Here is a 22,146-nt window from a genome sequence, read left to right on the forward strand (position 1 = left end):
AGCCAGGGGGATCCAGGTTCTGGGACAAACTCAGGTACCAAAGACCCGAGTCTAAGGCTCTATCTACACCTTAGAGCAGGCTTCACCTCTGGCCAGCTCTTTCCTCTGTGGAGCAAAGGTTGAGAGTCCCAACTGGTTCCCAGTACAGCCCAACAACACCCTGGCATCTCCTGGGGATGCCCATCCAGGCTGTCCACATCCTGTTGGTTTCAGATAAAGCAAAGTTCAAAGTTCCCCACAAACCAGAAGCCCTGTGTTTCAGGCTGATCTGGCACAGATCCTGCAGGGATATGGGATCCTTACCCAGTGCAGGGCCAGCGAGGGAGGGCAGGGGAGGAAGGGGACAGGAGGAGATGGGGACCACAGCCCCCACATAAGCACCAGCCACTTGTGAGGCCAACACAGGCTCCTGTTCTTCCCTGCTTCATGTGGTCCAAGGACGACCCAGGGCCAGACACAATGGCCTGGGGCCCATCACCACTTCCTGGGTGACCTCTTTGTCCTCTTTAAATTGGCACAAAACAAATCACTCTTGTCTCAGGAGAGAAGGAAAGACACACATGGCACAAGGCTGCTTTGCAAGGGGCTTGCTGTGGTTTTGCTCTTCTACAGGCTGCAAAACCCTACGTTTTCATGGTGGTAGCACAGCTTGGACCCTGCTTCTCACACCAGGATCTCAGAAGTATGAAGGCAGGGGGTCCCCCCAGCTCAAAGAGCTGTGAGGCAGCTGGTGTGGACCTTAGGAGGAGGGGTGACTTCTCCTCCAATTAATCTGAAGTGAATGGAGACCTGCTTCAGGGCCTGTTGTTGCTGTGCGCTACAGATGGGATGGAAAGCAGTTGCTGAGAAATCACCCCTTTGCCATTAACATCCAGCTGACCAACAACAGCAACAATGCTCTTTGAGCAGAGCAGCTGGAGAGCCCCAGGGAGGAGGAACCAGACCCCACCGCATTTGCATTCAAAGGCTTAAAGCAAGCTGAAGCTTTTCCAGAGTCAAGATTTGAGAGCATTTGAGGCCAAGGAGAGCTCAGTTTGTATCCACACAAACCAGGAGCATGCGGGAGCCCACGGTTGCATGGGACGACCCCTTCCCTGCAGGGCTGCTGTTTGCACAAGCCAGGAGGGGATCAATCCAAGGAACCGATCCGAGCGAATTTCAAGGAAACTAAGTTGAATGAGATCTACTGGCAGCAATTGCCCAGAAGACAGAGGGCTCCTACGTGGAGGAAGTTCTAAGAATTAACACAACAAGCAAAGCAGGCACATCCCAACCCCCCTGCCCCACCTCCTTCCCCACCATCCATCACGTCACCTGGAGCCGAGGGCTGGAGCCTCTCACCTGCAGAGCTTTAAACCAGCTCCTTCCTCTCCTGTTTAACAAGACAGAGGTGTGAGCCTTCCCCAGCCAAGTCCCCATCTGGCAACGATCCCTCGGAAAGACGGAGCATTTTAAAATCTGACACTCTTTGATCTCAGCCCTGTGCACACACAGACACGCTCTGGCAGCCTCCGAGCTGTATGCAGACGGGACAGATAAACACAGGCTAATCTCTGGGCTGATGCGGGAAGCGGCACCGTGTTTGGCAGCGGAGCACCCGTCCGCTTGCGGATGGTGCGAGACACAAATTAGAGTATAGGGCCAGATCCTGCCTGCTTTTGGGCCCCGATCTGGGAGCGATGCTGAGCAGCCAGGTGGTGAGGGGACCTGCCTCTTCCTCGCTCAGCCAGACCCGGTGGGAGCAGGAGAGGCAGATCCAGCCCGCTCAGCCCACACAGAGCCCCTGCGAGGGGACCAGGGCTCCCCCAGCCCTCGGCAAAGCCCCAGGGGCTCTGTCACCATCCCAGCCGCAGGACACGACACCGCTGGGGGGAAGCAGAAGAGTCAAAGATGGCTCTGGGGTAACAGGTTTTGCCAGCCCAGCACCTCTGCCACCACATCCAGCCCAGAACAAGTTTCTGCTGCGGAAAATTCTGCTGCGAGGGAGAGATGCTCTGCCTGCTGGCAGCCCAGCTCCCCGCACCGCGATGGCCACCGCAACCTGCGCAGGGGAAGGGGACGTCACCGCAAGAATCCTCAGGGGAACACTCGCGCCGGGCACCGCTGGCTTCAGCCCAAATCACTTCCAGATCCTCAGCGGGTTTTGTTCGGGCCAGCCCCAGCTGTGCCAGGGCAGCGTACCATGGTTAACCCAAGCCCTGCAAGAAGCAACAGGCAAGGAGACCAGTTCAACCAGTTCCCCACCACAGCCACCCACACGGCCGTGCCTGGCACTTGGACCTGAGCCCGAAACCCCGGGAGGAACTGCCCCCAGAGGTATTTACCCCTCTGCAGCTGGAAACCTAAGCGCAGACCTCCGAGAAGCCCATCCAAAACAGCATTACTGAGGGTCTCCCACTGTAATACCAACAGGATCGCTCTGCACTGCAACAGGGACTGAGCTCCCCGGGGCAGATCATCCACGCAGAGACGGGTCAGGGATGGGCAGCCTTCATTTCCCCCAGGTGGACCAGTCTTGAGGTGCTGCTGTTGATCTACAGCCAAAGCCAACCCAAGAGGAGGTTGTGTCTTGCCCAGGCAGGTCCCCAGCGAGGCTACAGCTCATTTTGGGGGCTGAGACATATCTCCTGCGGGTTATAGACCTGGGGCTGGCTGCCCTGGCAGAGCTCCAGGCACAGCAGGAGCTGGTATGGGAAGCCACATCATGATAATTTTATCTGCTTTCCAGAACGGGATCTGGGGATTCATCCCCGCAGGCTGGAGCTGTGCCAGAGTGCAGCTGCCCGTTTCACAGAGCAGTCCCAGAACCAGATGCTGCTCACACGGATGAGAAGGTCACCTGCAGGGACAGGTAGCAGGCACAGCTGCGGAGAGGACCTTGGTGAGCAGGGAACATGTCAGGGAAGGGAGATTTCAGGAACAATCCTGGACTGATCCTTCACAAGCAATTGGCAGAGGACAACGGAGCTTCATGAAGAGCAAAGCATGAAGAGCAAAGCATGAAGAGCAAAGCATGAAGAGCAAAGCATGAAGAGCAGCCAGGGGAGGCAGGAGCCACAGGCTCACCACCCTGGGAGGTAGCAAAGCACGTTCCTACCACGCACAAGTCAGCCTCTTTTTCCTCACAGACACCAAGAATGGCATCTTTTAATATCATTTTTTCCCCGGCCCTTTTTCCTCTTTGTGGAGCAGCTTTTACACAAGCCAAAGCAAAACCCCAGAGACACAGAATAGTCCACCTATTTAAAAAAAAAATAACTGCCCCACTGGAAAAATACAACACTTGATTTTCTTGAGTCCAAAATTACTCAGTAATGAAACCTCACTTCGCTTTACTTTATCTTTACCAACTGATAAGAGGAGGGGAAGTGCAAAGACCCCCACACTTAAGACCCGTTAAAAAGCTTCCTGGGCTGGGCTCAGCACCCTGCCAGGGGCTTTGCCTTCAGAGCAGCTCAGCCCCAAGGACCTTCCCCCAGATAAACAGAAGAGGCCGAATCCAGCACAGCTCCCTGGCACAAATGGGAAGTCCCCGTCCTGCTCCTTTGCCTCTCCCTAAGTACAGAGAATGTTTGCACCATGCCATCGCGTTAACAGCTCAGTCTTAAGGCTTTTATAGACTACTCATCCCTAGACCCTTCAGACATCAAAAGGACCTGCCTGCTTCCCACCCCATCGCCTCTCCATGCTCGTTACAGCATCCTGTAGCTTCTTCTGAGTTTAAGCCCTAAAGCCAATGAGCAGGACATCATAGCAATTCCCCACAGCAGCTAATGCGTTAGCCTAATTTTCCTCTCCCCAGAGGATTAGCAAGGCTGTAATAGCACTAAATAAATTCACTAATGGCAGATTCTCAAGAGACTTTGTCTGGAGAACTTGTTTATAACTTACAGGATGCAGCCTGCAAATTTGGCTTTATTATCCAGTGCCACTGTTGAAGGGAGCTGCTCCTCAAACACGGTGATTTGATCTGAACAAGATGTGTCCTGGATCATTAACCAGGCAACAAGAGGTAATTAAGCACCTGCCTGGAAAGGCAACCTCCACACACATGGCACAGCTGGAGAAGCGCCTTGTGAAATCAGAGTGGGAGATCAGAGCTTTTGGGGTTGGTTTCTTCCATGTCTCCCAAAAAAGCTGCTTTGCTCACACCCTCCAGCCACCGCCTGCCAGCTCAGAAGCCCCAAGTGATTTTTCATCAGATGTTAATCTCCTGCAAAGCTCCATTTTTGAATTACTATTGCCTCATTCTGCATTGAATGCTCCGTGCCACAGGCAGGGACCAGAGCAGGATGAATCTCTTTGCCACAACTAATTCTGCGCAGCCAGACTTTGCCTTCCCCGACTTAATTTGATGCTCTGAGAAAATTAGACGTTCTCCTGCTCCTGTGGAAAAAGGCAAACACTGAAGGTAATTCAGAGGCTTTGATGCTGCTCTTTAGTCATTCGGGCACCACAACAGCCACAGCATCGCTCCCCGGACTGACCACGGGCTGGGGTGAGAGTGACTAATCCTCAGCGTGTGAGCCCCGGGCAAACTGCCGTGTCTGTGCGCGGACACCACCGGCCCTCCGCTCCACAGGGCAGGGCCAAGAAGACTATTTCCAGAGTAAGAATTCTAACTTTAATAACCCCAACAGCATGGGTGCCCAGCAATGGGGGAGATTGTCCAAGATCATAATCCAGCAGTGCCTAGAAATGCTAAGTACACACTAGTACCTGGGTCTGAATTAGAATTCGATGGCACTGGAGCACATGAAAGCTGCGCCCAAGGCCACGTGCGTGCAACAGACATGCAAACTACAGACTTTGATAGTGGTTTTAAATCTCCCCTCTGAGACATTAGTGCTTTCTAAGCCAGAGGTGGGAAGGTTTTCACCCCAGGTTACTTGCAACAGCCCATAGAAGGGCTGGGGACGCAGGTCGGGGGACAGACAGAGCTGCCAACCTCCCACGCAGGAATTTGCACTTGGGCTTAGCTTTAGTTCAAACATTGTAATCTGGCGCTCAGCACAGAGCGAGGCACTAATCATTCACTCCTCAGTGCAAAAAGTAAATCCCTAATGCAAACTAAAACAAGGAGTGAGGACACTCCAGGTATTCAGGCTGGGTGCTCCACAGCAAGAACCCCCCGGATCTGTTCCCACCAAATCCCACCATGATCCACTTCCACGAGAGACGGGATTGTTGCAGTAAACCCAGCAATTTGTAGCAGGATGGCGAAGGACAGAGCGTTTCCTCCTCAGGCACAAAGCAGCACACTCAGGCCAAGGAGACCTCACCCAAAGGGAGAGGGGTCAGGGAGCGGCTGCATTTCACAAACCTGTTCACCCTCGGCACGCTTTGGGTGAGCCCAGCACCAACCTTTGCTGTAGGTGTGTCCCTCTGAACCGCTGTGTGATCAGCTCCCACGGCACTCGGTCGCTCCACACCAAACCCTCCAAGTGCCAGGGCAGGTCCTGGGAAGAAGAAGGACTCAAGCAGCGGCCCCGGTTTCCAGGTTGGAGAGGCAGCTGCAGCCCGCAGCGATGCCCAGCATGTCCTGGGCTGCGAGCAAGGTGGGGAGCAGAAAGCAAAGAGCCCCCGAGAGCTGCTGCTGCTCCAGCCTCAGGAAAGCTCAGAGCACACAGGCTTCTGCCAGCCCACCTCTGCCCAGCAGCTTCTAGGGTTGTTGTCTGCTTCTTATTCTATATATTCTTCCTCTTGGAGCTTCCCATTATACACTGGGGGCGCCCCCCACACATTCCTCCCACATGGATCACAAAGGCTCTTCTTTGGCAGACAAACCTCCCCCCAGCTGTTCTGGTGCCTGAAAACAGCAATCCCGGCCTGAGGAAAAAGAGGTGCAGCCGTATGAGTCACAGAATCATAGTTTGGGTTGGAAGCGACCTTCAAAGCTCATCCAGCCCAACCCCTGCCATGAGCAGGGACATCTTCACCCAGATCAGGTTGCTCAGAGCCCCGTCCAGCCTGGCATGTCTCCATCAAGATCACATCAAATCACTTCATCAAATGAGCAAACTCCCAGTTTACACCCCCAGCGGAACACCACGGGGTGTTTGTGCGTGCGGCTCTAACGGGGCAGCTGACAAGAGCTCTGCGGGAGCACAGACATCCCTCGGCAGATGCACCTTCTCCCTAGAACTAGTTCTGCTCACTGTCCCTGTAGCTGGACAAGGACTCCCCACAACTTAATTCCGGGCCTGCAGCCCTTCCCTGCCAGGTGCACACGACACAGGCTGCCAGAGCTCACCTGGGACGCTGTCTGTCTGTAGGAGCTTGGATTAGACAGCAATGACTTTCTCCAGTAACACAATACCTTCTGTTTAAAATACTCCCTTTTCCTCATTTTAAAGGAGCCACAGACTGTGACATAAGAGGTCCCAGGCCAGACTATTGCTATCCTACCAGTTACCTCTCATTATTCTCATTTTTCTCTCTAAACTGCCTGGTTTATCTCCTGCTGATCATTTCTCTTATGTCCCATTAGTCCGTCAAGACCTGTCCACTGTCCCTAGGCCCCCTGGAGTGCATGGCCAGAAGCAAATGTTGCCCAAGGCACAAGTATATCGCTGATGGTGGGGCTGAGGGCCATGATGTACATCTCATTCCTATTCTAACTGATTGACGCAATAGCTAGCTCAGCCTGTAATTAAAATTCCAGTGCTAAGCCCAAAGATACTCCATAGGAAAAGTTGATTTAAAACAGTAATCTTGGCCACTCCGCTGGAGCTGCCTGCTTGAGGGAATCACGCGGCCAACTTGCCAATTAATTCATGGAAATAGAGCGAACACTTTAAAGCCAACAGTGCAGGCTAATGAAAGGCCGGCGCAGGTAGGAAGCAGGTTTCCCAGCACCATAACCCCACGCTCTGCATCCTGCTGCAGGCACAACTAACACCTGGCGGTCCCAGGGGATGGGGTTTGGTGTTTGTCACATCAGACATGTCACTTGTCTGCGCCACTCCTTTAGAGCTGCTGCTGCCCAAGCCTCATCTTTGCTGTTCCGAGCTCCACCTTTGCCGTTCCGAGCTCCACCTTTGCCATTCCAAGCTCCATTGCAGGGCTAAAAGCTTCAATAAACCAGACTCACATAGTTTTCATCACACAGGTGAGTTAACAGGATTACTTCCCCCTCTCCTCTTTATCTACAATTTTACACCTTTTCCTCATGCCTCACCAGTGCCTTACACGATTTAAGTCACAACACTGCTTACAAACCCCACTCTACTCACTTCCAACTAACATTGCATCAAAACAAATAAGCCCAATTACTTCTGCCAGTGGTGCAGGTTGTTATCTGAGCCTTCAGGCAGAAGATCCTTCTGCAGAACTAAGTGGCCATTTTCCAGGGGTTAAGTAGCCCCAGGTGATGGTGTGATCTTGATCCTCTGAACTCTTCGGAGGCAAAGTGCTTGGTGTTCTCAACGCTCAACAAACTACACGCCTCAGAGGTCAGGAATAAAACTTTATTGTTTTCAGATTTCTTATCTGTGTTCAACTAATCAATTAACTGTCAAAAGATGTTTGACATAAAGAGGCCAATTGCTCATAGCTTTTTGTAAGAGTCACCAATTAAAAAGTGGCCGCAGTACAAGTTTCACTGGAATCGATCCAGGTATCACATCGATTTGTGGTAGAAAAGCAGAAAGAAGTTTGGTTTGCAAACCAAATAGGAGAACAGTTCTCAAAGTGATTTGATATAAAAGCTGAAAAGGAGAGAGAAGCTCAAATTAACGTACACAGAAAGAAGTACCATGAAGCAGATCAACCAGCTCCCAGCTGCACCGGCTACTGCACAACCTTTCCTTGCCTAAAAGGAGGCTTTATGGGGAACAGAAATCTGCCATTTGAGACCATGTTTTCTAGAAATTGTCATCTGATTAATAAACAGTCTTCCACGTTTCTTTTGGCTCTACACTTCTCCCTTCTCTTGCAAAATCCCCCTGGCATCCAGAGGCAAATGGAATTAGCTAGAACACTAGAAATCGCCATTTTGTTCCATATTGCAAAAGTGAAACACAAACAAGAAGTTCCTCCTTCTTCTCTTAGCTCTTTCTGAGCACAAAGTCCTCTTGAAAGCTGCTTTGTACTCTGAGACTCAGAAATCAGATCAACTTGGAACAAAGAAGCAAACATTCATATTAAAATAATGGGGATTGTTAATTCCCTCCATTCATCTGACATCCGCCTTGCATGGAAAACTCCCACAACAACAATCCAATCATTTAAAATGGTTCTTCTGTTTCCATCCCTATTAACTCCAATGCCTAAAAACGGGGAAACAACACAAAGTCAAGCCAACGGGTGCAGAAGAGCTCAGGCAGCCAGAACAAACTGTTGTTTCAGCCTCCAGCTACAGACTGAGTGCAAACTCAAACACTGCTAGTGGAAACCTCCAAATACTTTATTTAGGAACAGTTCTGCCCATGTGCTGTGGTTTTTGTCCCGTTTAAACAATCACAATTACGAAGTCACCTGCATTTTGAAAGTGCCTATCACCATAGCATCTGGGAGCTTTATAAAAATATGTCTGGCATGACATAGAACACCTATCACTCTAGAAAGAACCTACTGTCTCCTGTTGCTTATTCCTCATTTCAGGTGTATCTACTGACCAAAGATGAGGAAAAAGCAACAGATGAACACCAGAAAAACACCACCTTGTTTTCAGGCAAGGTTTAGATCAGAAACAAAATTAACATTGAGACCCAACTTCCCATGAAGAGCAAGTAGGTATTCCTAAAGCCACCCATGAAGCCGGTTTTGCAGGAAAAACCTTGTAAGAATCAGTTCTATGCTGTATTTAGGTATTTATCCAAACGAGTATTCATAAACAAGGATCCAGTTGGCCCAGAGTACAAATTTGGGTCACACTCCAGCACAACTGGGTAACCATTAACATTTGGTATCTGCCATCCTTTCCAATAAAAGGCTCTACTTTTGTCATTTCTGAACACTACATTTGTAAAAAACACAGAGACTTCTCTATGTATGTTTCTCAGTGAGGGCTGGGAGTCAAAAGGGAAGAGAAGTTAATCCCCTTGGCTACTGTTTCATAGCCTTTGCGTAGACAGCCTCGCCTTGCTGGTTTAGCTCTGCATCTACTTCTGCCTCTGTTTCCCCATCACGCCCAGACTTTTAGACCAAAATACCAAATTATAGTGTAGAATAATGGGGAGGAGGGAACAATCAAATTATACCTATGTCCTGGCCCATGGTAAGTAGATGTGTACCGGCCCAGAACAGGCCACTGGGCACAAAGCAAGCTCCAATTTCTCCAAGCAGAATGGAATTTCTCTGTGCTCCAGATCATTTTCAGCTATTTATAGTGTACGTATGAATAGATTGTTTGTCTTTAATACACTGGGAAAGAATGTAAGTGCACAGACATATACACAGAACACAGGGAAGAAGATGGTAAAACCTCCCTCTGTCGGTTCCAGGTGCAGATATTTGTGTTCTAGAACCTCTTGGAGCTTTTCCTTCAATGCAGAATAAAACCTCTGTTCCTCAGGGGGTCCTGGTTAACTTTTGAACCCAAAGATGCCCTTGATATATCCTGTGAGGCCACTCTTGGCCTTCTGCTCCACCTTGTCCTCCAGAGGTGGGAAAGCAACATGATTAAGGGCCAGGTCAAAGAACAAGGGTTTGCAGGGAATGGGCTGGAAGCCCGGCGGGAAGTGCACAAGGCTGACTTGCTTGCTGACAAGAGACGGATCCAGACAGAAAGTCTCAAACCGTTCCGAGAGTGGCTGAAAGAGAAAGATACAGAAATGCAAATTAAACACATGCCAAATCAAAGCTGACAAGAGTCAAACAAACAAAGAAGATTAAGGAGCAACTGAGATAACAGAAGCTGAAGTTCCTTTGTGTGACATCTTGGGCCCTTTAAAATGATTCGAACCCCTGCCAAAGCATCACTGCTGGATCTCTGGAAAACCTTCCCATGTGCAGGGTGAAAGATAATTTTTAAAAAGGAAGATGCTACACTAGGAGCTGCAAGCAGCAGCCTACTTTCTACCCAAGGACCCCCACCCTGTCAGCCACCTTCAGGACTTGCAGAATGAAAACAAACCTAATAAAATCTCTTAAATACACTAGTTGTGACCAACCTCCAATCAGCATGACATTCCTGGAATTTTAAGAGACACTCAGCTAACAGGTTAAAAGAAATACTTGTTAAGAACACTACTGGAATTCACCTGAGCTCTCAGCTCTTACCTTGCCATCCTTGACCTGAGATGGAGACTCAGTCTCATGAGTATCATTTGCATCTGCAAAAGTGAAGAAAAAGTGGTAAGAATAAGAGGAAAGATCTTGGTGTAAATCAAGGCTGTCTCAGGAGTCGGCTGTCCTTTAAGCTTAACTATGAACGTTCCTTTCCGGGATATGCAAGACAATATTTTTAGTAGAATCAACTTGCTTTCTAGACCAAGAGGATCACACGTACTCGTCTACAGCCCACGCAGCTCTCCAATCGCAGAGAGCTGCTCTTTCAAACCATCGTGAGAAGCTCCTGAATGAAGCCCAGACTTTGAGCTAAGCACACAGCAGCAGATGATAAGACCCCAGTGGGGTCAAGGCAATCCATTACTTATCTTTGGTTTCCAGCAGCAGGCACAGCAAAAACAGCAGCCCAAGAAATCACAAAATCCATCCATTCCCCAAAAGTTCCCCTAACATGGTTGACACTGACAAAGAGCAGAACATCACTGCTCTCCCCTCGGTAGTTGAGTAAGGCCAACTTGTTTGCAGCAAAAAATTAAACACTAAACCAGAATACTTTGTGTGTGTTACCAAAAGAGGTGCACGTCCTCATGGGCAGGGAGCAAGATGCCAAATGTCTAGCCACTGGTTGCCAAGCTGCACCACACACAGCTAGAAGCTGCTAGAATTGAGGGGAAAAAACATTTTCCAGAATCTACACAAATCAGAGTAAAGTGGAAAAACACATGGAACTTCAGAAATGAAACAGGTGCAAGGGAATTATTCAAGAGACGTTAAAGCTCCAGTATAATTGTGCAACTCACCCAATATAGCTGCTGCTTGCAAGGAGTATTTCTCTGCGTTGACTTGAGTGATCAGATCCTGGACATCAGGCAGCTCCTAAGTCATTAAAGAAAATTAACAGAGAGCCTGAAATGCACCAGTTTAAGAGTTAGGGTAAACATAAAACCTGACACAGTAAGAACTAAGAAATTACGTCCTAGCACTGATAAGCCTTCCCAGAAGAGGAAAAGCTACAGTACAGTCCTTCAGGCACTACACAAGTCATATGACAGAAAGTGTTCATGTGAAGAAGTGCGATAAATTGTTATGGAACTTTTACAGCAAGTTACAACTAGCAAACAAGTGGCCAGTTGAAGCATTTTCACATCATTAAAAAGTCTCTACTACAATATGCCAAGCAGTCACACTTGCATTACTCTTCTCCCTACTTAAACATCAGTCTCGAATTGTAATTGTCTGGCATCTAATTGACAATAAATACTGGGACAGAGCTTTGTCATAAATTTCAGCTCCCTTCTACAGACCGGACTGAGTTCCTACCTTCAAGCTGTTTGTATAAGCTCCAGCTCCTGACTGAACTTCGCGGGCATATTTCAACACTCTTTCATATAAAACAAGAGCTTCACTCCATTTCTTTACCAGGACATACGACTGTGCAATGAAGAAACACCTGCAACAGTAAAGAGTGGATCCTTGACATGTTTGTCATCCACACCTTTTGCCAACTCAAACAACTGATAAAAGGACAAATTACTAAGCAGCACTGGCCAGTTTCCCCTTCGCATCCAGTCTTCATTTCACGAAAGAGCAGAGGAAACTGCATCAAAGCCCTGTACAGCACACAGAGCTTTGGAAGAATAATCTTAAAGAAAACGTGGCTGTTTCTCAGTCACCTGTAAGCTTTGTACACAAGCGTCTTCAATCCAATCTCTTTTTGGAAGTTCTTGTCCTCTTCTAGGCCAGGAAGCTGGGTCAGTTCCACGAGGTTCTGTGCAAAATAAAGACGAAGGAACAAATTCAGGCATTGTTTTCCTCTGGCATCTGCTGAAGCAAGAGAAAGCTGCCCCTTTTAACAACTCAACAATACATTCCCATAGAAATAGTTTCCAGTTTTCTAACTATCAGTATGCTAACCTTGTGAAGGACACTCATTGAAACTTGTGCAAGTTTGCCCTCAGGACAGATTTCCTGACACAAACAGGAATTAGGACAAAGACTCCTCTGATTTCACACCAAGTAATTATTTCATAAGGCATTTTCCTTTCCCATTCACAATGGCTTCAGCCACAGGCTTCCATAGTTAATTGAAAATTTATGTGAGAAATTGGGAAACTGCTTATGAAGAAGAAGGACATTCTAAGTACTTTTAGCTGCTGCTTCTTCTGGTAAGCAGAAACTAAGGCAGCGATCAAGGTGCTGCATAAAGCCATCAGAAAAACTATTTTAAAACTGCCCTAGAGTGTAAAACCAAGGGCATCCATTCTAGCAGCATTTTCTGTTCACAAGCAGGATTCTGTTGTGTTTCATGTAGATGTTGAACATTTTCAACCAGGTTACTGTAGGTATTGAGCTGCTCTTCAGATTTCATGGGCAGCTCACTTGCACTGCTACATTTTCTACACTAACTTTTTTAACCAAAGTTCTCCAGTTAGGATGAAGAATTACATTTGTTTTCCCAGCATTACCTGCAAAATGATATCGTACAGACGGATCAGGTCCTGAGGCCGCGGCGTGCGTTTGCCATCCTCTTCTGAGCGCTGCTGCTGCAGCAGTGCCTTCTGCAGAGACTTCGCCATGCTCTCATTGCGCTTGATGGCTGTCGACAACTTGATGTAAGTCAAATAACTAAGGAGATTTAAGATAAAATACCATTAGAAGACTGGGAGAACTCTTCAGACATTATCCTTTGTTCTGAAAAAACTCCTCCCTCCAGTCTAAGATGATACTAGTAGGGGAAAAACATCTGAAAGGTCAACAGAGAGTCTTAAGTAAAATGGTTTCGAAGCTGCATAAATTAGATCCTTATCCATACAGTCATCCCTTGAGATCTGAGAGGCCCAGGACAAAAACCTCATAAAACAAAAACAAACGAAAATAAAATCTTGACATAAGACCATGACTTCATCACACTAGTACAGGCAGCAATGTTTGCCTATTACCTGTGTAAGTACTGGATGTTGGACACTTTCCCAGAATCATTTTCCAGAGAGTGTTCCCGCTGCTTCTGCAGAAATTGGGGACAAAACATTGCATGACATACTTAAAACTGGCAGCCAAGAGAAAAAAAACATCAGAAACAACTCAAAAGTTTGGGTAAATCAGGGAAGTTATAACAGACTTCCAGGCAAAAGAGTGAGGGGTTCCACATTGTTGTTCACCCTCTCCAGTTCAGAAGAGGACAAAAATCAAAGGTGACAGACTCTTTTGCAGTTTTTTATTAAAGAAACCCCAGCCACTTTTACTGTTAAGCAAGTTTTACAATAACAAATCAGTCCCAAAGAAACACTGTGTTGTTAGAAGTAGAAACACTGATGTTTGCTGCTTACCTGGTCTGGTTTCAGATCTTCCCGAACAGCCTGAATGGCATCTCTGCACTCACTGAGTAAAGATTCAAACAAACGTTCCTTTGTCTCCTCATTTTCTGCCTAAGAACGAAGGAAAGTTAAGACAGATATCTACTAGAAATTTCTGTATTTTGCATTCTGTGATGCAAAAAATAACTGAGGAGATTAAACAAAATTATGGCTTTAAGATCCATGGGTAGCTAGAATCCCAACCTGTACCTGTCTGCAACATGTTCTAGGAGGCAAACTGCCAAAAATTGTGGGAGACGGGGTCAGTGCTGAGAATTTAGCACTGAAGGCCTAACACGCACAGCTCTGATCGCCTCGTCCCTTCAAGAATTGCCATCCCAGAAACTCCCTTCCCTCCCAGGAGGGCACCCACATTGCTCCGAACAGCTGAGGTCGGGCTGCACTGTGGGAAAAGGCCCAGCCACAGAGGAGCTGAGCTTTACTGAACTGGCAGCCTGCTCTTGTTATGCTGATTTAACTTTTCTCATGTGGTGAGAACATGTAGATGATTATCTTTTCTCCACTCCCACTCAAGTAACGCTCACAGTGGCAATTATTTGCTTGTTTGAAGCATTTTTTCAAGTAACCCTGTATTTCAGTAGCAGCAGTGATGGTGCTTTTCTGCTAGCACCACAAGTTTTGTCAGAGAATGAAGGAGCTTTTGGCTTTCTGCTCCAAAACCAAAATGCAAAAACAAGTTTTAAAAAACAAGTTGAAGCCTGATCTCTGCCTAATGGGCTGACATATCATGTACCAAATTAAACAATCCACCCAAAACCAAACTCAACTTCCATGCAGGCGACTGAGAAGGGACCAGACGGGGATCGCAACACTCTTAGTGTTTTGGTAAAAGAAAACCACCCAGAAGCAAACCTCAACCTTAGCAATCGAAGGAGGGATTAAAGCATATCAGAATTGCGTTATACCACTTCCATGTCATGTTACGGCATAAAATGAACTTTGCGGCCATAAATGTGCAGTTTTCCAAATGAATAAAAAAAAACTGTCTAAAAACATGCTCGCTTGTTTATCTTCAGTACAGCTGCACAGTCTCTGTCTCTCCTCTTTTCAAGTTTGCAAACCCATTAAGGAATGTTATTTTTACTCCCTCACAAGGCCTCAGGTATCTTGACCTGAGATTAAGGTGTTTTTGGGGGGTCTTTTTGCTTTTGTGTGGGGTTTTGTTGTTTTGCTTTGGGTTTTTTTTTTGAGATTTGCTGCAAGGATTTTTAAGGTGGGACTAACTACTGAGAATAGACAGAGACGAGTCTGACAGCATTCTCAACCTCACCCAGAGGAGCAGGGCAATTTCACTGTATGCACAAAAATGAAAACAGACATAGCTACATCATCAGTCAAGCACAAACAGGGAAAGGGCTGGGCCGTGCAGTAAAACAAAGGTTTTCCTTTCCAAGCAAAAACTCCTAAGATTAAACGGATTCTATGCATAAATGCATTTAAGTTCTGCTTTGGGAGATAACAGATCATAAAATTAGATCATAAGTGCCCTGATAGAATAGCACAGGTTCATCTTTAATGGATCCAGAAACTGAACCCACTTCTGAAAGTCTGGCAGTGCGCGGTTCTAATTTTTCCTTTGTTCCAAAACATTGTGTATTGTCTCAGAAAACGATCACCACTCTTTTCTTCTACAGTCCTAGTTAGCAGAGGTGACCACAGAACCCTTGAGGCAACACCAGACAGGAGCACAATTCCATGGCTCTGCCCTTAAGCCCTCTCACTTCTACCTGGTTAGTCAATGGGGCCTTGAAGTCAGGCGTTCAAGTCTACAAAAGGGTCGACATGAGTAATTTTAAACTTGGATTTGTATTTCAGTTTGGCTTATTTGTTCTTATTTGTTTTCTCCCGTTACCAACAAGACACTGAAGGCAACGGTATAATTGTGCTGAGAATCTCCATTTTTACACAAAACACACATTTGTGTGTGCTTCTAATCAAACCCTGAAGAGCACTGTTAGCATTTCCACTTGGTGAAGAGCAGCAGAAAGGTGACAAAGATCCCAGGAACCACAGCGCCTTTAGCTGAGGCTGCATTGCCCATCATAGCTGACATAGCAACTGCAGAACTGCTTTCAAAAAGTCAAGTTTTAGCCCTCTGGGAATGTAATTACTGCTGCTGTACACTCAGCTCTCACCATTGCTAGTTCTGATCCAGTACCACAAAACTCCTCTGTTCAGTCAGAGCTTCCAAGGAACACAAAGCAAGATGAAAACACATTCAGATCACTGTTCTGCCACAGTTTCATGGAATGAAGAGGGCAATTAAACTGAAAAGGTCCGACTGCCAGCCTGGCAGGATGGAAATTAGACGAGAGAACATTGAGCTCTAAGCTGCACTTCCACCTGCTGGCCATACCGACATACTCCCTACAGAAAAAATAAATTCGGCAACATACAATTCATAATATTATGACAGGACTGATTAACGCTGATGTTTCCTACCCAGCCACATCCTGTTTCTCCCACTCATACCATCTTCTTAACACTATCTCCTGATCTTGCCCGCTTGCCTTATATCTTTGTAAGGTTTTCATCTTATCATTTAAATGCCTATGTATCATAATTATTCTTGAGCTGTTTCAGAACTGTTACATTTGAAACTGATTCATATCCTGACATTTAGCAATCCTCCTCCCGCTTTTGAGGATTTGCGTAAGTCAAGAAGAGAATGCTACGAATCTCATAGCACCTGCTTCACGTGGAAAATTGATTTTTATTGTGGAAAAAACATGATTGATACATATCTTTTTCTTTTTGGTTGCTCTGAAGTTGGAGCATTTGAGCAAGATACTTAAAGAAACGAGAACAGTAATTCAAAATCTGTTACTCTTAAAACTGTAAATTGCATTTCTAAGTCACAAATAATAACAGTTACCACCCTGCCACTGAAAGGCAGCACTTGTGGGCAGCAGAGTGTTCAAAAGAGCAGCAATACTCAGAGCAGATCTCCCAGACTACAACTTAGTAGATTGTGGGAGCCATCCCCAACTGAGACTTCAGCTTTGCGTTACAGTCAATATTCCCACTTTTATCTTTGGTCTACAACCCTAAGTTTGAGAAAAAAGATTATTCAAAAGCTTTTAGCCCATGTATCATCTTCCACATTGAAGGAAAGAGGACGGTTAGAACACTGGCACCAGAGATGGCTCCTGGGTTACCTGAGCAATCGCTGCCTCGTTGTCGGCCAGCCCCAGCAAGAAGATCCTCACTTTGTCTATCTTCACGGGAACGGTTCTCCCTCTCCACTCCACCTCACTCATCGTGGCTGCCTGCTTTGCTCGAGTTTGGGTAATCAGCGCCTGTAGAGAATGGACTGAACTTATGAGCTTGAACTTCAAGGTATCCAAAGCTGAACCTTTCAAATTCACGTTAGACTTGGACTATTTTGAAATCAAAGGGCATTTTAGGAAAGCATGGTTTCCTGTAGAGCCCAAGCTTGCTCGCTCTTTTCTGATACATTCTGGCTCTTGAATTGTGTGCTGCAATATTTATGCTCAACAGAATGATAATGAATGTTTCAACTCGAAGCATGCAAATAAGTTACCTCCAGTTTTTCTGCAAGCAGACCTTCAGTGCCACCTGACCTCAGTCTCATCTGCATCAACTCATTCATGGCAGACTGGTCACCTGAGAGAATTAACAAATCAACATCACGTCTCCATCTGAGTTCACAAATTATTTTAACATAGAAGAGTTATACAATAGATTTTATACTGGCAATCTGGAGACAAAGGGGATACATTTACAATTTCATTCTGATGTCATAAGCAAACTACTGCAAACCGGTATTTTTTCTTTTTACACAAAACCACATGCACTGTTGCAAAATGGGTATGTTTCTCCACTGCTCAGCTGACCCAGAACATGCACAGAATTTGCCCAAAATATTATGAATTGACTGCAATGCCACTTAGACCAGTACTTAACTATCAAGTCAATATTCCCCTCCTGTGAACAAGCCCTGTTCTTTGTTGGACATTAGGTACCTTTCCTTACCAATATTATAGGCACAGTAGCGAATGTTGGGCGAGATCTCTTCCACACGCTGGTTATACAGCACAGCTTGTTCTTCTGTGAAAGCGTTGGCCAGCTTCTCATATATGGTCCTGCAGCAAAGAATAATTATTAACACTGCAGTATGTGTTGTGAGATGCTATCTTAAGGCAAGAGTTTGTCTCTCTACTCTGGAGGATGCTATTTCTTGAGTCCACCTCCCAGTTAAGTGCGCGATTAACTACACAATTCACAGAGTTGCTGTATATGCAGTATATAAACTCATGAGATTGATCTAATACTATTTACTAAATGAAGTTAGTGAAGTGGGGAAACTCACTTGCATTTGTTGAAAGCCTCCATCGCTGCCTTCCACTCCTGGTGTTCAAAGCGAAGCATTCCCGTGAGGTACGCTGTGTACGCCTGCAGACAGCACAAGGCCAAGTTAATTCCCCCAAGATCGAAAACCCCATTTGTACAACCTTCAGTACAAAGGCTGCTGCGACGCCTACAGTAAGTGATTAATTAAGCCTTGCCCTTTTCATTTGCTCTTCCCACAGAAGACAACTCATTTGGATTACAGGTTACGAGCTACCTACTTTTTTAAATTTTAACTGACATGGCTATATTTCTAATGAGATGAAAGCAACGGTGTTTATTACTTGTTATGCAATCAACACGTCCCATTGACATCACAAAACTTATTTTTTCCAGCAATAAGCTGCAAAATGGCAGTTTTAATTAACTGAGTAGCACTGCAGCCCCTTGTTCAAAGAGGCTGGTGTCATAACACTTGCTATCTGTGTTCCAGGAACTGAAGCCACAAGTCTTGTGTTCTAGGTGGCTACTTTGGGGCATTTAATAAATGGATAACTCAACAGATAGACATAGTTTCTTAGGCTGTGTTGCATCATCTTAGTCACTCTCAATTCTTTTTATTACATATACTGCTCTTCAAAAAAGGACAATCAATTGATACACGTAATCAACTCCTAAACACCAGCTTCTCATCTTGGCTGGTGCCACTGGTTATTTTTAAGTCCATGCTCTTCAAAGAGAGACATTATCCAGTTCGAGAATCAGCCAATTTTGATTATCCATTGCTAGATGAGAATAATCTCTTCACCCAAAATCCAAAGGTTTCTTAGCCAGCTTTTGCTGTTAAGACAAGATCAAAGTATCAGTGGTTACCTGAGCTTCCAGCTTTGTTTTGGCATCCACTCGGTTACTTTCACACAGTCGCTCCAGCTCCTCGGCATGTTTCACTGCTTTACGCAAGCGAGACAGCAAGTGAAATCGTTTGCGAGGCTCCGTGTTTGCTTCCTGTTTCAGCTGCATGGCGTAACTCCAGGCTCTCTCTGCATCCATCAGAATCAACAGCAAATACCTACAAGGCAGAGGAAGATTCATGAAAAAATAACGACCTTCAAACAAGTATTAACACATCAACATTAGTTCTTTGACACATGAAAATAAATTACTGAAACTAAACTATTTGCTAATATAGTGAATGTTCAAATCCATCCCATGACTGTACCTGTTGTCAGAGAGAATCTCTTCAGTTACTTTCTTCCCAGTGAACTTGTGCCTGTTTCCCATCTTGAAGTTAAGAGTTTTTCGGAGCCGCCTTAGCCTACGGGAGCAATAACCCCTAAAGAAAAGATGACCACAGTCAGTTTGGTCAAAGAACAACTTAGGTCTTGTTTACTGCTCTTTCCAACCGGAAAAAAAAAAAAAAAAAAAGGACTGGAGGCTGTAACAGGTAACACTTTAACAACTAAGAACTCCATATATGACATAGGCTAAGAGGTAGTTCAAAAACTACCTGTAAACCAGTGGTTAATAGACTACAAGAACAGTAAGAAGACAAGTAATAATTCCTCATCTTGAAAAATCAGAATGATGTTCTCCTTACTGTCCAATTGCTTTATGTATCTTTATTGAACACTCAGTTCTGGAAGATTATATTGATTATCAGTGAGGTGTTACCAAACAAGCTCTTAAAGGGCAATGGAGAAACAAGATCTAGGCTGTATCCTCCTAAATGGAACAGCCACAGCACATGACATCTAATGGAAAAAAGCTTCACATGAAGCAACCTGTCAACGGGTATTTATTTGGCAGATCATTGCTGCTGCCTGATGCAGCGGGTTTACATTTTAAACAAAGTGAGCCAAGTCACACCAGTAACTCCAAGAGATCCCCACTGTTTACTAACCTGTACCTCTGGAAGTCTCCATGTCGTAAACCGTGCTGCTGCTGAGACTCCTTCACGATCTGAAGGACTGCGACTGGCGTTAAGGCAGATGGACAGTACAGTCTGCTACCAGTTCTACCCCAAAATAACGGAAGGGAATTCTATAGGTTCCATTAAGCGAAGGTGCTTTGAACAGAGGGGCACCCGGAAACCTCCTAAAAATGCACAGCTGAGAGAACTGATGGTCCTAAGAGACCTGATGGCCCCACTGCTTGATTCAGAGCTTTATGGCTGTCACCAAGGCCAGGACTAAGAAGCACTACACGTACCACCTCTTACAGACAACTACGAGAGTCTTGCTGTTACCAGAGCTTGTTTCAGGATAAGAAGCTCTGCCAACAGACATATTTGGGCTAATAAAACCGACTGCCCAAGCATTTGCTGGTGTTATTAATTCAGTTTACATGGCAAAGATTTTATTTTGTGAAATAAAATCTCCATCATAAACAAGAAATCTCTGTGCTATACCTATTTCTATCCCAAAATTTCACTTTTAAGATTTACCAAAAAACTAAAAAACCACACTATACAAAGACACCATCAAAAGAAATACTATTACTATAGCTGAAGAAACGACCAGACTTTAAAAAGTTTAAAGTGGCAGATGTCTATCAAAGTGTTTTCTTGGAATTAGACCTAAAAGAAAGTCTCTTAAGTATTTAAAGCCTGCACCAATAGTTATCACACTGAATCAGGTTGCATTTGTAGATCAAACAAGTCAAACTGCGGTGCCTCAACATAGCACCCCTCGTCCTTACTGTTGTTAAGGAAGGTTGTCTACCTTTTTCTTTTTCAGACTTTCAGCCTGCACAGTTACTCACTACATCCATATGCCTTATATTATTTACTTTTCCATTGATTTTGGTATTCCTAGCATTATCAGGGCAATTACTATGTCTGCATCTTACTCAACAGTTACAAACCTTACACCACCTGCTATAAGCTAAATGGAAAACTGCAACTGTATTTCACTTGAGTCTTTCTCTCACCCAGAAGATAAAACTCATCTCTATCACAGCTGTGCAGCTGGACTAGTTTCACATCGAAGTTTTACGTAGAAAAATGCCACGAGCTTTACGTGCCACCTCAGATTTTAGAAGTGCCCAATCTGGAGGAGCCAGTTTGCCATCTCTACGTGCCTCTTAGATTTATTTTATCCACTACTGCCCGCTTTGAACATTAATACTAGTGGCAGAAGATTACTGAGAGCCTGCTCTTATCTCCAGCATGCAGCCCAGCGCAGAGGGCTGCTCCGAAGGCTGTTGACAGCTGTCACACGGTTCGGAAGGAGCAGCTTAGAATCACAGAATGTCCCGAGCTGGACCCACAAGGACCATAGAGTCCAACCCCTGCCCCTGCACAGGGCAACCCCACAGTTCACGCCATAAATCCACAATTCAGAGGTGAGAAGCCGACTCCCCATTTGTCATCCCAGTCGAACCCTCGCACCCAGGGACGGCAGAGGGGCCCCGGCTGAGCCCGGGCCGCCCCACGGACACCCCCGCGGGGCTCACAGCCCGGGGCACCGCTCGGCGCGGCCTCTGCACAGGGACAGCGGAGCCTCCCCCGCCCCGTCCCGCCGGCCGGCCCCAGGGGCCGGCCCGCCCGGGCCCCGCGCTCCCGCCACGTCCGCCCACGCGGCCGGGCCTGCCACGTCCCCCCGCCGCCACCGCACCGCCGCAGGATGCTCTCCAGGCCCAGGCTGTCGCCGAGGCTGCCGGCCTGCGGCCCCGCCGGTCTCTCGTTCTCCTTGTTCTCCTTGTTCTCCTCCGCGCCTCCTCCGCCGCCTCCCGCCCCGCCGCGGCCGCCGCTGCCCTGCCGCTCCGCCGCCATCTTGCGCCCGGGCCGCCGCCGCCGCGCTGCATCATGGGCCGGGGGAAGAGAGGCCATGGAGAGCGCGGCCGCCGCGGGGGCAGATGGGATCGGGGAGGACCCAGCCGGGGGTGCGGGTCCGCCAAGCCGGGGTTGGGGTCGCACGCAGGGTTGGGATAGTGCCCCCCGCCCCGGCTGGTCTGGGGCCTCGTGCCCGTACCCCCACATCCAACCAGGACCGGGCCCCCCGCTCCACATCTCTTTTCGTCTGACCCAAGGCTAATGCCCCAGGGTCACCCCCCAGCTCCAGCATCAACCACCCCAGGGCTGAGCCCCCAAATCAGCCCCCCGGGACTTGACCCCCCGGCCCTGTCCCCCTCACCCACCCCAGGTCCCAAATCAGTGGCCAGGATCGGGCCCCCAGCCCTGACCCCCTCCTCTGCCCCAGGGGCACCCCCCAGCCCCACGATCAGCCCC

At 47.0% G+C, this 22,146-nt stretch overlaps 1 protein-coding gene across 1 annotated transcript; it reads right to left on the reverse strand.

Moving 5' to 3' along the window:
• Nucleotides 1-7,461: 7,461 nt before the first annotated feature.
• Nucleotides 7,462-21,716, reverse strand: SRP68 (signal recognition particle 68). The gene is made up of 16 exons (XM_065648076.1): nt 21,546-21,716; nt 19,819-19,885; nt 19,138-19,251; nt 18,792-18,987; nt 17,941-18,023; nt 17,604-17,713; nt 17,152-17,234; nt 16,766-16,906; nt 13,560-13,658; nt 13,173-13,237; nt 12,699-12,858; nt 11,907-12,001; nt 11,554-11,683; nt 11,034-11,109; nt 10,225-10,277; nt 7,462-9,755 (listed from the first exon to the last, which is right to left on the reverse strand). The coding sequence occupies exons 1-16, from the start codon at nt 21,688-21,690 to the stop codon at nt 9,528-9,530; spliced, it is 1,845 nt and encodes a 614-aa protein (XP_065504148.1). The 5' UTR covers nt 21,691-21,716; the 3' UTR covers nt 7,462-9,527.
• Nucleotides 21,717-22,146: the final 430 nt, after the last annotated feature.

The sequence above is a fragment of the Caloenas nicobarica genome, chromosome 18, assembly GCF_036013445.1.
Source record: "Caloenas nicobarica isolate bCalNic1 chromosome 18, bCalNic1.hap1, whole genome shotgun sequence".
NCBI lineage: Eukaryota > Metazoa > Chordata > Aves > Columbiformes > Columbidae > Caloenas > Caloenas nicobarica.

Bases quoted from the DNA above. Each gene is read 5' to 3' on its own strand.
- SRP68 (XM_065648076.1), bottom strand. From the start codon at position 21,690: ATGGCGGCGGAGCGGCAGGGCAGCGGCGGCCGCGGCGGGGCGGGAGGC. The intron at 17,235-17,603 runs GTAAGGAAAGGT...TAATTCTCTCAG, and splicing joins CTACTGTGCCTATAATATTG to GTGACCAGTCTGCCATGAAT. The intron at 12,859-13,172 runs GTAATAGGCAAA...AAATCTCCTTAG, and splicing joins AACATCCAGTACTTACACAG to TTATTTGACTTACATCAAGT.